At 41.4% G+C, this 14,932-nt stretch overlaps 1 protein-coding gene across 3 annotated transcripts in view; it reads right to left on the reverse strand.

Annotated features, from left to right (window-relative positions):
• Window positions 1-2,828: 2,828 nt before the first annotated feature.
• Window positions 2,829-14,932, reverse strand: part of LOC109434390 (maestro heat-like repeat-containing protein family member 1) — a 48,992-nt gene continuing 36,888 nt past the window's right edge. For 2 of the 3 annotated variants that reach the window (XM_074325226.1, XM_019711254.2), the window contains one exon: window positions 2,842-3,432. In XM_074325226.1, coding sequence (XP_074181327.1) covers window positions 3,371-3,432 — 62 coding nt within the window. In that variant the 3' untranslated portion in view covers window positions 2,842-3,370. Of the gene's footprint in view, window positions 3,433-14,932 lie in introns of all 3 variants that reach the window. The other variant, XR_012493816.1, reaches the window with a different exon arrangement.

Consider the following 14,932-nt stretch of genomic DNA (forward strand, 5'->3'; position numbering starts at 1 on the left):
CTGCCGTGGCAGCACCTACTGCATGTGGTAAGTGTCCAATAACTGGAACGTTTTTGTAGCCGTGTTTTTACCTAACTAGTACTGACAATGGATAATTTGTTTCTGTCCTCTTACTTCTCTCCATTTTAAACTTCTAAATATAACATTTATAAGGCTAAAAATACTTTATCTAAAATAACGAAACATGTCCTTAAGGAATTTCCTCTTCCTCCTGTCTTTCTTGCCGCAGCGCCCCCTCGCGTCACCCAGAAGCCAGGGACAAGGCGCAGACTCACCTTTCTGTAACTGCCGGACGTCATCCTCATGTATTTGATTCATGTTTATCTTCTTAACTATTAGCCCTAAAGACAGGACAGATTTAGCCTTCCAGAATCCCTGGACCTTTGGGCCCTCCGTTTCCCCAGGCTCAGCAGTGAACAAAGAAATTTGAAAACTATTCTAGCAAGGACTGTATCTAGGAGAGGCCTTGATATCAGTGTCTTAGTAAAAGAACAACAGTCAGAGCAACTGCGGCCCAGAAGAACGTTGTCAGCTGGTGACAAGTGAAGCGTGAGCCCAGAATGTTAAACTTCATGGGGTTCCCAGACCAATAGATGGACAAAGGGCACAAAGCAATTAATTTGCAAAAATAAAACATGCGTTGGCAATAAACACAGGAAAAAATATTGAACCTCACTGCTGACAAAATGTTCATCAAAACAACAAGTTTCTCTTTTTCTCCTATCTAATTGGTAATGATTTTTAAAACACATTACCCAGGGTTGGCAAATGTCTAGAGAAATGGATATTCACATATAGGACTGGTGACAATAGAAAATGATTTCAAACTTTTTAGAGGGCAGTTTGGCAAGAAGCACCAAAACCCTTAAAATTTTGCATACCCTTGGGGCCCAGCAACACTAACTTGTTCAGAAATTGATCTTAACAAACATAATCATGACGACATGAAGAGATTTAACCTCTGTGTCCCTGCTCATAAAAACTAAAGATGACACAATCTCGATATTCAAAAATAAGGACTGCTTAAATAGTTTCAGAAATCCATCTATACAACAGGATATTATACAGTCATTAAAAATAATGTTGAAGAGTATATAATGCATGTATTTGTGATACAGCAAACAGTGTACCAAAGTTTGCATTTTTTAAAAGTGGTGTGTGTGTGTGTGTGTGTGTGTGTGTGTGCGCCAGGCTTCCCCCAAAATAAGACCTAACTGGAAAATAAGTCCTAGCATGATTTTTCAGGATGACATCCCCTGAACATAAGCACTAATGTGTCTTTTGGAGCAAAAATTAATATAAGATCCAGTCTTATTTTCAGGGAAACACAGTAGTATATTTTTAAGAAAAATATTCTAGGATGTTAGCAGTGGTTAAATCTAAATTGTGGAAGTTCTGGCATTACTTATTGTCTTCTTTTTGCCAATATGAATATTTTAGACTTCCCAATGTTAACACATACTGTTATTATAGTTCAAAAATATTTTGGAAAATCCACTGGGTTCCAGTGGAAGCAGCACAATAGCTTTTTCCCTTCCAAATGTAAATGGCTCTCTTCCCCACAGAGCAGCATGCAGACAACCGGGGTAGATGCAAACAGAGCCAGCACCAAGGCACGTGGCCCTCTCTTCCTCCCCAGGCCTTTCTAACACACAATTTGAAGTCTGGTCACAGGACAACCTCTTTCATCAGGTCGGAGCTAGAAAAGGACGGGACCAGCTTCATCGCATCATGGTTCTGGCTTAGCCCTTCAGCAATAGGTCAAGAAGGGCTTCCCCACTACAGAGAGGATGGACCACCTACCTATGAAATAGACTGCAGCTGCCCTCAGGAAGGACTGAGGGCTCTTCAGGAAGCCAAAGCTCTGGGACAGAAACTCCCCCAAGAGCTGTTTTTCACACGTGCTTGCCTGGGGAGCCAAAGAGGAGTGGGCTGATTAGGAGAGGGGGCTGCTGGGAACTCTACTAAAGACCTTCTTGCAGCCATGGCCTCTTCCCCATGTGCACAGCAGCATCATTTGCTGTTTTCAGTCAGCTTAAACTGCTTGAACCTATGCACTCAGATACCCCCTGCCACCAGCAACAGTGCAGACTCAGCAGGAGATTCATAAAGAGAATTTTGCTCCTTGGTACCAGCCATGGTAATGGAGAAAACAACTGATGTGGAGCCAGGAGACCCAGGTTTGAATAATGGCCCTGACACTTACAGGCTTCAGTTTCCCCATCTGTAGAGTTGAAATAAAACCTGCCCAACCTCCCTTGCATAACTGTAAGGCTCCAGTGGGATAAGGGATGTAAAAGTGCTTTCTAAACTGTAAAGCGCTCTGTCTGTGTAAGGCACCAAAATCCATAACATTAGAATTACTCATACTAGTTCCTAACCTTGCTTAGTCCTTACATGTTTGCTTTCCAGCAAGGATTCCTGATCTCTGGTCTATTCTTCACTTCACAGGAGCCACAACCCTTAACACCACGACCACTGATCTAAAGCCCTAAGACTCCTGCCTACATGTCTTCCTACCAATTCTAACCAAGAGGCCCTGTCCCACTGTCATCTACTACCCTCAGGTGATGTCCCCAGCCTCTGAAGGCAGAGAGAGATTGGGATGCTGGGCAGGGGGTGGGGGGATCGTGTGCGGGTGTCAAATACGGAGAACCGGGAACTGGCATCCCAAATGTGGGTTCTCCGATTTGTTGATGATAAAAAATGAGAATCAAGGAAAGGAAAGAATACATCTGTTAGCCCTGTCCTCTTTACCCACCTAGCTGCCACTGAATCCCTAGCATGAAGATGGTGACCTGGCTTCCTCAGAGACTCTCACTCACCAGGTAATTGCAGGTTTCTTTCAACACCTGGATGTGGTCACTGAGGGTGGTATGCCGGAATGTCTGTGTGAGCGGCGCCCAGCCAATCACCTTAGTCCATTCAGTCAGGGCCCCTCCACAGGCCTATGGGATGGAGAGAAGGGAAGCCCCAGAGCCTTGGCTCTGCAGAGCCAGGCCAGATGTGTAGTGGAAGACCACGATGGGGCCTGGTTGGGGGTTCGTAGCTGGAATCATGACAAGGGACATAAATAGCTCCAAGGAGCAGAATCATATCAGGATAAGACTGATGGCACCCAAGAGACGGTGCCTGGAAGATGTTACTGAAGAGGTGGACATTGAATGCACAGCCAAGACAGGACTCAGGAAAGAGGCCCAACGGGAAGAGGCTGTGCTCTAGCGGACAGGGATACAATCAGGCTGAGGCCGGCAGGACCGAGGTCGTCAATACCTTGACCACCTCGGGGTTGTTGTCCTGAAAGCTGAGCAGCAGCGGGACTAAAAACATGTAGATCTCTCTGCGGAGGACGTGTCCAGGCTTGAACTTGTCAACTCGACAGAGCATGTGGCCCAGGGCAGACGTGGCTGAGATCCTCAGTTGGTCCCTCTCCTGTCATGAAGAACAAATGGAGATGAGGACGCGAGGCTTCCCTCTGGCCCTGCCCGGCCTGGCTTCCATACTCCCACAGCTCAGTTTCCATGTCCCAAGGACACTGATGGCATTGTATTTACATACTGTAAGGACAACCGATTTGTGCAGCTGAGCAATCTCTTTAGACCCTCGAGCTAGTAGGCCAGTTTCCTAAGGCATAGTGCTAGGGGAACCAAGATCATAGTGTCAATACCACATGGACCATCACCACATCCCATAACTCTATTCTCTTCTGAGGATTTAGCTCAAGAATGCCAAATTTAAAAAATACACATTACTATGCTACTTTTTCGGTGAATAAAATTGTTTAAATTTATATTCACTTGTGTTAATTAACAATGATCACAAACAGCTAAACTCTGTACACTTTCAAGAGTATATTATATAGTAATTGAACAAATGTTTATTGAGCACCTGTCATGAGCTAGGCACGTGCCAAATAATAGAGACATGATGGGACAAGACAGTCCCTGAATTTGTAGGATATGGAAAACAGAAATTTTAACAAATTGGACGCACAAATTATTATTAGTTTTTGCACAGAGAGCATAACAGAGAGAAGATTCAATGTTCATTCTTTAAAAAACAAAGAGGAACTTCCGGAAAAATGGCGGCGTGAGGTGAGCCTCTGTAAAGCTCCCCTGGAATTTACAAAGAATCGAACAACAAAAACTCCACAAAGGACTCCCTGCACAGCAGACAGGCAAGATGAAGAGGCCCACTACCGACTGAAATCACCTACAGGTGGGAGATTCGCGCGAGTGGAGGGAGGAGGAAAGGGAGAAGCGCGCGAGACGGAGCCGCGCGGGCGCAGGACTCAGACCTCGCTCAGTGCACCGAGCTCGCTGCTTCCCGGAGCTACCGCAGCTGCGGGAGAGGGAAGGACTCGGACTGCTAGGGCTCCGCTTATGGCCCACAGGGCTGAGGGGACAGCATATAACACGGCTGAACCCAACGCTCACGGCAGAGACCTCGGAGAAAAGACTGAGGGAAGAGGCTGAAAACGGTGGTTTAAGCCCTCACTGCCGAGCAGAGAACGGAGCCTTAGGCACTGAGACTAGCCGCCCCCTCCCTCCCCTCCCAGAGCTCGCCCCGCCCCCACCTGCCCGGTGCTAGAAGCGAAACAGTAGCAGTGTCAGATCAAAACAACAGAAAATTTGCTGTTTTGAGAATTGTGGACCGCAAACACAAATTCACAGCCCAACTAGTTCCAGCAAAGGGGAGAGAGCTGTGGAAGCAGGACCGGCTGTGGTGGTGGTCGCCGCCATTGCTCTGGGCCACCTCTCACAACTCACCCCGCCCCTGACCCCACCTATCTGGGCGGATCCCTGCAGGAGTAAACAGAACTGCTGAAACATACGGGCTCTGAATCAGGAGCTGGAAGAGCTTTGGAACATCAAAAGCTCTCCGCATACCCACCGGGACACTGCGCCCTGTGACCTAGACGAACTATTAACAGAGGAGAAGCCCGTCTCCCAGGGAATCCCCACATTGTGTGAGAAGTTGGAATAGTGCAGAGAGCACATAGCACTACTGTGTGGGAGAAGAAAAATAGGTTGCAGTTGGAGAAATAATAAAACATTCCACCAACAAGTACTGGCAAACAAAAGAAAGACCGCTTTCTATCAACCTGTTGCAGAAGTCACTCCTGTAGATGTCTAGGAAGAGAAATAGTAAACCAGTAATCGCCATGAATAACCAAGGCAACAAGATAGCTCAGAAAGAAAGTGAAAAATCTCCAGAGAAGGCACTTAAAGATACAGAAATATGTGACTTAAATGACAGAGAATTCAAGATTGCAGTTCTGAAAAAACTCAACGAGATACAAGAAAACACAGATAGGCAGTTAAATGAACTCAGAAACTCAATCAAAGAACAGCATGAGCATTTTACGAAAGAGATTGAAATCTTAAAAAGAACCAAATAGAATTTCTGGAGATTAAGAACTCAATAGAAGAAATTAAGAATGAAATAACCAGCTTAGGTAGTAGAGTTGACCAGATGGAGGAAAGAATCAGTGACATCGAAGATAGAAACCTGGAAATGACACAAATAGAAGAAGAAAGAGACTTGAGACTTAAAAGAAATGAAAGAACTCTACAAGAACTTTCTGACTCCATCAGAAAGAGCAATATAAGAATAATGGGCATACCAGAAGGAGAAGAAAGAGAGAAGGGAACAGAGAATATATTCAAACAAATTGTCGATGAGAACTTCCCAAATTTGTGGACAGAACTGGACCCTCGAATCCAAGAAGCAAATACAACACCTAGTTACCTCAATCCCAACAGGCCTTCTCCAAGGCACATTGTATTGAAGCTGTCTAAAATCAACGACAAAGAAAGAATCCTCAAGGCAGCCAGGGAAAAGAAGACGGTAACTTACAAAGGAAAGCCCATTAGATTATCATCAGATTTTTCAGCAGAAACTCTACAAGCCAGGAGGGAGTGGAACCAAATATTCAAACTATTGAAAGAGAGAAACCATGAGCCAAGAATAATATATCCAGCAAAGATATCCTTTAGATATGAAGGAGGAATAAAGACCTTTCCAGACATACAGAAGCTGAGGGAATTTTCTAATACACGACCTGCACTACAAGAAATACTAAAGGAGGCTATTCGACCACCATCAACAGGGACAACTTGTGGCAACCACAACTCAAAAAGGGGGAGAGTAAAGGCCTGAACCGGAATACGGGAATGGAGAAAGTAAGCGTGGTGAAGAAAATGGAATACTCTAAATATCAAACTTTCTTTTACATAAACTTAAGGGTAACCACTCAAAATAAATCCAGAATTGAAATATATACTGAAATAAAAGAAGAAACAGAGGGAAACATCATAGAATACCACCACACAGAAATAATAGACAACAACAAAAAGGCAAAGAAACAATGGAGACACAGCCTTACCAGAAAACTAAAGATAGAATGACAGGAAATCCTCACATATCAATAATCACCCTAAATGTAAATGGACTGAACTCACCAATAAAAAGGCACAGAGTAGCAGATTGGATCAAAAAACTAAACCCAACCATATGCTGTCTCCAAGAGACACATCTCAGCTACAAGGACAAGCATAGACTCAAAGTGAAAGGGTGGAAATTGACACTCCAAGCAAATGGTACCCAGAGAAAATCAGGTGTAGCCATAATGATATCAGATGAAACAGACTTCAAGGTGAAAAAATAACAAGAGACAAAGATGGACATTTCATAATGGTGAAGGGACTGTACAACAAGAAGACATAACAGTCATCAATATTTATGCCCCCAATCAGGGAGCACCAAATACACCAAGCAACTACTAACAGAACTAAAGGGAGAAATTGACCAAAACACAATTATACTAGGGGACTTAAATACATCATTGACAGCTATGGATAGATCATCCAAACAGAAAATAAATAACGAAATAGTAGCCCTAAATGACACATTAGATGAAATGGACATAATTGACATTTATAGAGCACTTCATCCTAAAACATCAGACTATACATTTTTTTCTAGTGTACACGGAACATTCTCAAGGATAGACCATATATTGGGACATAAAATCAGTCTCAACAAATTTAAGAAGATTGAAATCATACCATGCATATTCTCTGATCACAAGGCTTTGAAACTGGATATCAACTGTAAAAAGAAAGCGGGGAAAAATACAAATACATGGAGATTAAATAACATACTTTTAAAGAAGGACTGGGTCAAAGAAGAAATTAGAGGAGAGATCAAAAGATACATAGAAACAAATGACAATGAAAATACATCCTACCAAAATTTTTGGGATGCAGCGAAAGCAGTTTTAAGATGGAAATTTATCTCATTACAGGCCTATCTCAAGAAACAAGAAAACTCCCAAATAAATAACCTCATGTTACACCTTAAAGAACTAGAAAAAGAAGAACAAGTAAAACCCAAGGTCAGCAGAAGAAAGGAAATAACAAAAATTAGAGCAGAACTAAATGAAATAGAGAACAAAAAGACAATAGAAAAAATTAATGTGACAAAGAGCTGGTTCTTTGAAAAGATTAACAAAATTGACAAACCCTTGGCTAGACTTACTAAGATAAAAAGAGAAGACACTGATTAACAAAATCAGAAACGTAAAAGGGAAGTTATCACGGACACCACAGAAATACAAAGGATCATCCAAGAATACTATGAAGGACTATATGCCACCAAATTCAACAACCTAGAAGAAATGGACAAGTTCTTAGAAACATATAGCCTTCAAGGCTGAACCATGAAGAACTGGAAAATCTAAACAGACCGATCACCAGTAACTAAATTGAATCAGTCATCCAAAACCTTCCCAAAAGCAAAAGTCCGGGACCAGATGGCTTCACTAGTGAATTCTACCAAACCTTCAAAGAGGATCTAATACCAATTCTGCACAAACTCTTCTAAAACATTGAAGAAGAGACAGTACTCCCTAACTCATTTTATGAGGCCAACATTACCCTGATACCAAAGACAGCACAAAAAAAGAAAACTACACACCAATATCTCTGATGAATACCGATGCAAAAATCCTAAATAAAATTCTAGCAAATCGAATACAACAATGCATTAAAAAGATTATTCATCACGACCAAGTGGGGTTCATCCCCGGGGCACAAGGATGGTTCAACATCCATAAATCCATCAATGTGATACATCACATAAACAAAATAAAGGACAAAAATCATATGATTATATCAATTGATGCAGAAAAAGCATTTGACAAGATACAACATCCATTTATGATTAAAACACTTAATAAAATGGGTATAGAAGGAAAATACCTTAACATAATAAAGGCCATATATGACAAGCCCTCTGCTAATCTCATAATTAATGGAGAAAAACTGAAGCCCTTTGCTCTACGTTCAGGAACACGACAGGGATGTCCCCTATCACCTCTGCTTTTCAACATAGTGTTGGAAGTCCTTGCCAGAGCAATCAGGCAAGAGAAAGAAATAAAAGGCATCAAATTGGGAATGAAGAAGTTAAATTATCACTCTTTGCAGATGACATGATGCTATATATAGAAAACCCTAAAGACTCCACCAAAAAGCTATTAGAAACAATCAACGAATACAGTAAAGTTGCCGGCTACAAAATCAACGCACAAAAGTCCATTGCCTTCCTATATACTAACAATGAAATCTCAGAAAAAGAAATACAAAAAACAATTCCTTTTGCAATTGCAGCAAAAGAATAAAATACCTAGGAATAAACTTAACCAAGGATGTGAAAGACCTATATGCTGAAAACTATAAGACATTTTTGAAAGAAATTGAAGAAGACACAAAGAAATGGAAAGACATTCCGTGCTCATGGATTGGAAGAATCAACATAGTTAAAATGGCCATATTACCCAAAGCAATATACAGATTCAATGCAATCCCCATCAAAATCCCAATGGCATATTTTAAAGAAATAGAACAAAAATCATCAGATTTGTTTGGAACCACAAAAGACCCCGAATAGCCAGAGCAATGTTAAGAAAAAGAACAATAATGGAGGTATCACACTTCCTGACTTTGGCTTGTACTACAGGGCTACAATAATCAAAACAGCATGGTATTGGCAGAAAAACAGACACATAGACCAATGGAATAGAATTGAGAACCCAGAAATAAAACCACATAAATATGGACAGATAATTTTTGACAAAGAAGCTAAAAACATACAATGGAGCAAAGACAGCCTCTTCAATAAATGGTGCTGGGAGAATTGGATAGCCACGTGCAAAAGAATGAAACTGGACTGCTATTTGTCACCATGTACCAAAGTTAATTCAAAATGGATCAAAGACTTAAGCATAAGACCTGACACAATAAACTGCATAGAAGAAAACATAGGTACTAAACTTATGGACCTTGGGTTCAAAGAGCATTTTATGAACTTGACTCCAAAGGCAATGGAAGTAAAAGCTAAAATAAACGAATGGGACTATATGAAACTTAAAAGCTTCTGCACAGCAAAAGAAACCATTGACAAAATAAAGAGGCCACCAACTGAATGGGAGAAGATTTTTGCAAACAGTGCCTCCGATAAGGGGCTAGTATCCAGAATATACAAGGAACTCATGCAACTCAACAACAAAAAAACAAACAACCCAATTGAAAAATGGGCAGAGGACTTGAAGAGACATTTCTCCAAAGAGGACATACAAATGGCAAATAGACATATGAAAAAATGCTCAACATCACTAATCATCAGAGAAATGCAAATCAAAACCACAATGAGATATCACCTCACCCCAGTCAGAATGGCTATCATCAACAAGACAAATAATAACAAATGTTGGAGAGGCTGTGGAGAAAAAGGAACCCTCATACACTGTTGGTGGGAATGCAGACTGGTGCAGCCGTTATGGAAGGCAGTGTGGAGGTTCCTCAAAGAATTACGAATAGAATTGCCATATGACCCAGCAATCCCTCTCCTGGGTATCTACCCAAAAAATCTGAAAACATTTAGAGATAAAGACACGTGTGCTCCAATGTTCATTGCAGCTTTGTTTACGGTGGCCAAGACATGGAAACAACCAAAATGTCCTTCGATAGATGAATGGATAAAGAAGTTGTGGTATATATACACAATGAAATACTATTCGTCAGTAAGAAAAGATGATATAGGAACATTTGTGACAACATGGATGGATCTTGAGAGAGTAATGCTGAGCGAAACAAGTCAGACAGAAAAAGCAGAGAACCATGTGATTTCACTGATATGTGGTATATAAACCAAAAACAACAAAAGAACAAGACAAACAAATGAGAAACAGAAACTCATAGACACAGACAATAGTTTAGTGGTTGCCAGAGGGTAAGGGGGGCGGGGGTTGGGGGGTGGGAGATGAGGGTAAGGGGGATCGAATATATGGTGATGGAAGGAGAACTGACTCAGGGTGATGAACACACAATGGGATTTATAGATGATGTAATACAGAATTGTGCACCTGAAATCTATGTAATTTTACTAACAATTGTCACCCCAATAAATTTAATAAAATAAAATTAAAAAAAAATTAAAATAAAATAGTGCTTAAAAAAAAAAAAAAAAAAGAGAAAAAGTAGCACATGCAGATTAGCTCAAAGTGGGTGACTGAGCATTGCTTCAGTCATTCCTTCCTGTCCCCAATCCCTAAAAGAAATAGTAAATATATTTATCCATAGTGACTCTGAAGTATTAGATGGGGTCCCCCCACTCCACACACACACAGGACTAGAGTGTTCCTGAAAGCAGCAGCATACAGGGTTGGAATTCAAGTTGGCCAAAGTGTGGGCAAGAACGGACTGCTGCAGAAAGTGGGCATAGTTCTGAAGCGCTCCAAACTTGAGGGCAGTGAGTATAGGAAGCAGAAGTGGACACTGGGCAATTGACACGGTGGTTGTTTGGGGTGCTATAGTTCAGCCATACAGTTAAGTTTCTCCCTTTACCCTGCCCACCCAATATCGCCCTTACTAAATAGTAAGCATCAGCAGCATGTACCACCCCAATAGAGCAGGCAATGTGGTATCCGGATCTAAGAGATAAGATGGTGTCTTGGGTATCTAGTAACCCAAGAAGAGCAGGGAACCTAATAGTGAAAAGACTGGCTGTTGGCATATCCAACTGCCCACATATCCCTGGGTGCTCCCCCACAATTACTGAACTCAGACTGTCATAATAGGTATTGCTTTCACAGAGGACCAGCTGAGAATCAATAGTGCAAAATTTCCAGGCCTTACCACCAAGACTCACCAAACATTTAGGAAAACCAACACTACAAAGAAATAATCAAAAAACCCTAGCATCCAAGGACACAGTTAATAATACAATCTGAAAAAAACTTTAAAGTATAATTGAATCCTCAAAGATTTTGTAAAAAAAAAAAAAAGTTATTGAATACATTTTAAAAAGTGATTAGAAATTCAAACTTTGGAATAATAAATAAATAAATAAACAAATAAAGGCAAAGGTAAGACAGTGTTTCCATAGAATAATGTACTGGCTATTCAGATATCACACCATCAACCAGAAGACAAAAGAAGAGCACTTGCTTCATAAAAAACAAAAATAAATAAATAAAAATTAAATAGGTCGAATAGCAGAATAAATTCACAGCTAAAGGATGAATTAGTAAGAGGACAATTAGCCCAGGAAGTCTTCCAAAGTGGACAAAGAGATGAAAAATATTAAACAAAAATTAAGAAAAAAGATATATGTCTGACTACAGGTCAGAATAAATCCAAAGTTCCAAAGAGTAGAACAGAAAGAAGAGACAAAATAATAGATTGACAAAATAATAGAAGAAAAGTTTGCAAATGATAAAACTACTGAGTTCTGACTAAGTAAATCCATATGACTAAGTGAATGGTAAAGCAGCAGCTAGAACCCAGATCTAACAACCTTTGTCTGGGTCAGTGTTCTTTTCATTTTGCTAGATTGTCAGTGTGTAGATGATGACCATTTACTATTTCTCAATTACACCATAAATCTTGACTTCTCATTCCAGCAATATTAAGAAAAGATAACCTGACAACCTTCCCACTATAAACACCTTTAGATACTAAATCCAACATACAAAAATATTTCGTAATGTATAGCTAAGCTTTCAAGCAAGAAAGAGAAGTTCCCAGGGGCCAAGGATTCGGAAGATGTTGCTGACAGTCCAGCTATCGTGGGGTGAGGGGATGTTGCTGGTCTCAAGAACCCAGGGGCCTGGTTTTTCATATCTTCTGGTCTCCCCAACCTGCCCGGAAGGCAGCCAGGAACTGAGAAGCAAGCACGAGGGGCAGACAGAGAGCTCTAAGCAAAGCTCTCTCGTTAACCTCATAGAGCCAGAAAGGGAACCCACAGTGCTCAAAGAGAGTGGGGAAATCCCTCAGCTCTTTTTCTTCTCTTATTCCCTCCTGCCACAGCTCCCAAACAAGCCCCAGTGGGGATCTATAGGAGCCAGAACTCCGAGGGAGGGAAAACTTACTCTCCATTTGATGGAGGTGAGGCCGCAAGAGGATTGACAAACCTTCATTGCTTTATTTCCTCTCTCTTGGCCCAGTGTGGGCACAGTCATAGAAGCGCCTGGCATGGGAGGGTAACTAAGGCTCCAGATTTCTGGCCAAACAACTGGAAAAAGGGAGTCCCAGGGAACTGTAAAACCAGGGAGGTCACAGAGACAGAGGAGCTTGGGAAAGTGAAAACTCAAAAGAGCAAAGGCTGTGAATTCAGAACTGACTGACACTGAAATCACAGCCTACACACAGAAAGCTAGTCAGAACCTGCAGCCTGCAGTTAAATACATCAATTGCCTTCTAAAGCAAAAATATCAACATTCTTCACAGGATTTCAGTGAGACCCAGAGTCATATTTACTTCATATTTACAAAGGATACAATCCAAAATTTCTCACTTTGCAAAGAGCCAATAAAATCATAACTCATTGATATGCTAAAGTCAAGAGGAAACAGATGTTGGAATTATCTGATAAAAAAATGTAAGGAGTTATTATACAGAATACTCCAAAAAGCAGCAGTGAACATTCTTAAAATGAGTACAGAAATAAAAAATCTCAGCAAAGAAATAGAAGATATAAAGAAGAGTCATGGGAAAGTTTTAAACTAAGAAATACAGACTGAGTAGAGCAGTAGCAAATCACAGATGTCAAAGGAGTCAGTGAATTTGAAGACATATCAATAAAAATTATCCAATCGGAACAAGAAAGAGGAAAATGATTGAAAAATGAACAGAATCTTGGGACCTATGAGACAATAACAAAAGGTCTCACATTTATGTCATCAGATTCCTAAAATGGGAGGAAAAGGAATGTGGTGCTGAAAAAATTTTAAAGAAATATGGGGCTGGCCCGGTGGCTCAGGTGGTTGGAGTGCCTTGCTCCTAATGCTGAGGTCGCTGGCTCGATTCCCACATGGGCCAGTGAGCTGCGCCCTCCACAGCTAAGATTGTGAACAATGGCTCTCCCTGGAGCAGGGCTGCCGTGAGCAGCCAGAGGTTGGCGTGTGTTGCCATGTGCTGCTGCCGGCTACTGAGTGCTGCCCTGGGCTACTGTGTGTTGCCATGAGCGGCTGGTGGCCAGTTTGAGTGGCCGGCAGCCATCGTGAACAGCTGGCAGCCGGCAAGAGGTGCTGTGAGCAGCCGACTGATGACCTGCAACTGACTGCCTCAGCTGGGGGGGGGGGGGGGCAGAGCGCAAGCCTCATAATACCAGCATGGGCCAGGGAGCTGTGTCCTACACAACTAGACTGAGAAACAACGGCTTGAACTGGAGTGGGGGATGGAAGCGGAAGAAGGATGGAAAATTTTTGAAGAAATAATGGCTAAAATCTTTCAGTTTGGTAAAAGACATAAATATAGAGGTTTCAAGAGACTCAGTGAACACCAAACAGGCTAAAACCCCCAAAAATGCATATTAACACATCCTTGCCTGCTGAAAACTAAAGAAAAATGTGAGATAAAATAAAGACGTTTTCAGACAAAAACTGAAAATATTTACTATTAACAGACGTTCACTGAAGAAGTCACAAAGGAAAAAAAAAATGAATCTAGAAGGGAGGAGACAGCTATGAGAAGGAAAAGTAAAGAAAGAAATTTGTAAACATACGGGTAAATCTAAACAAGTACTGACTGTATAATGATCATGATGATGATGATGGTATTGAAGGCCAAATTTGGGGATTTTAAAAGAATGTGGAACTAAAATACTACACAATATAAATATTTAAAATGGGAGGGTGTAATCAGAGTTAAAGCATGCTAAGGTTCTTATATTGTTTGGATGGAGGGTAAAGATTATTTCTAGGCTTTGTCAAGTGTACATGTTGAATTTTGAAAGTAAGTAAGAAATAGATGAATCAGACATGGACCCTACTATTATGGAATGTCTAGGCTCATAGAAAAGAAACTGATACAAAAATAATTGAAATCCAAGCTTCACAGAGTAACAAGTTGTAGATACCAGAGAGGAGTAGTGCAAGCATGCATCTCTGATGTCAGGTCCCTTCAGCTCTAAAACTCTATGATCTGTAAGCAGCATGAGACGTGGAGCGGATTGGTATTGGTCTGGGAAGTTCACATTTCTGAGCCTTTGGGCTCTTGCGACAAGGCTCCCAGCATTCTAGGCTCTCTTGTTTGGAAGGAGGGTAGAAGTCATGGGCTCTCTTCCCACTCTTCACTCCATGAGTCAAGTCTACCAGAGAAGACCCTTGTAGTCAGAACCAATTTCGTATCAGAACGTCACTTTTTTTCCTTCAGTGGCCACTTCAGGGAACTTCTGGTGAGAGAGCGAGTGGATGGGTGTGTGCTACATCTGTATGAACTTGGGAATGAATTTGGGACATGTCCGATGCACTGCTTCAAGTAGCCAGCTCTCCATTTTTCTGCCCCTCGGTGACTTCAGCCTTCTACCACAGTCCCATAGCCTTGCCCCAGTGCCCTTAATTCACCTTCCAGGGTTCATCTGCAGCCCT

Source organism: Rhinolophus sinicus, linkage group LG02 (assembly GCF_036562045.2).
Source record: "Rhinolophus sinicus isolate RSC01 linkage group LG02, ASM3656204v1, whole genome shotgun sequence".
Classification (NCBI taxonomy): domain Eukaryota; kingdom Metazoa; phylum Chordata; class Mammalia; order Chiroptera; family Rhinolophidae; genus Rhinolophus; species Rhinolophus sinicus.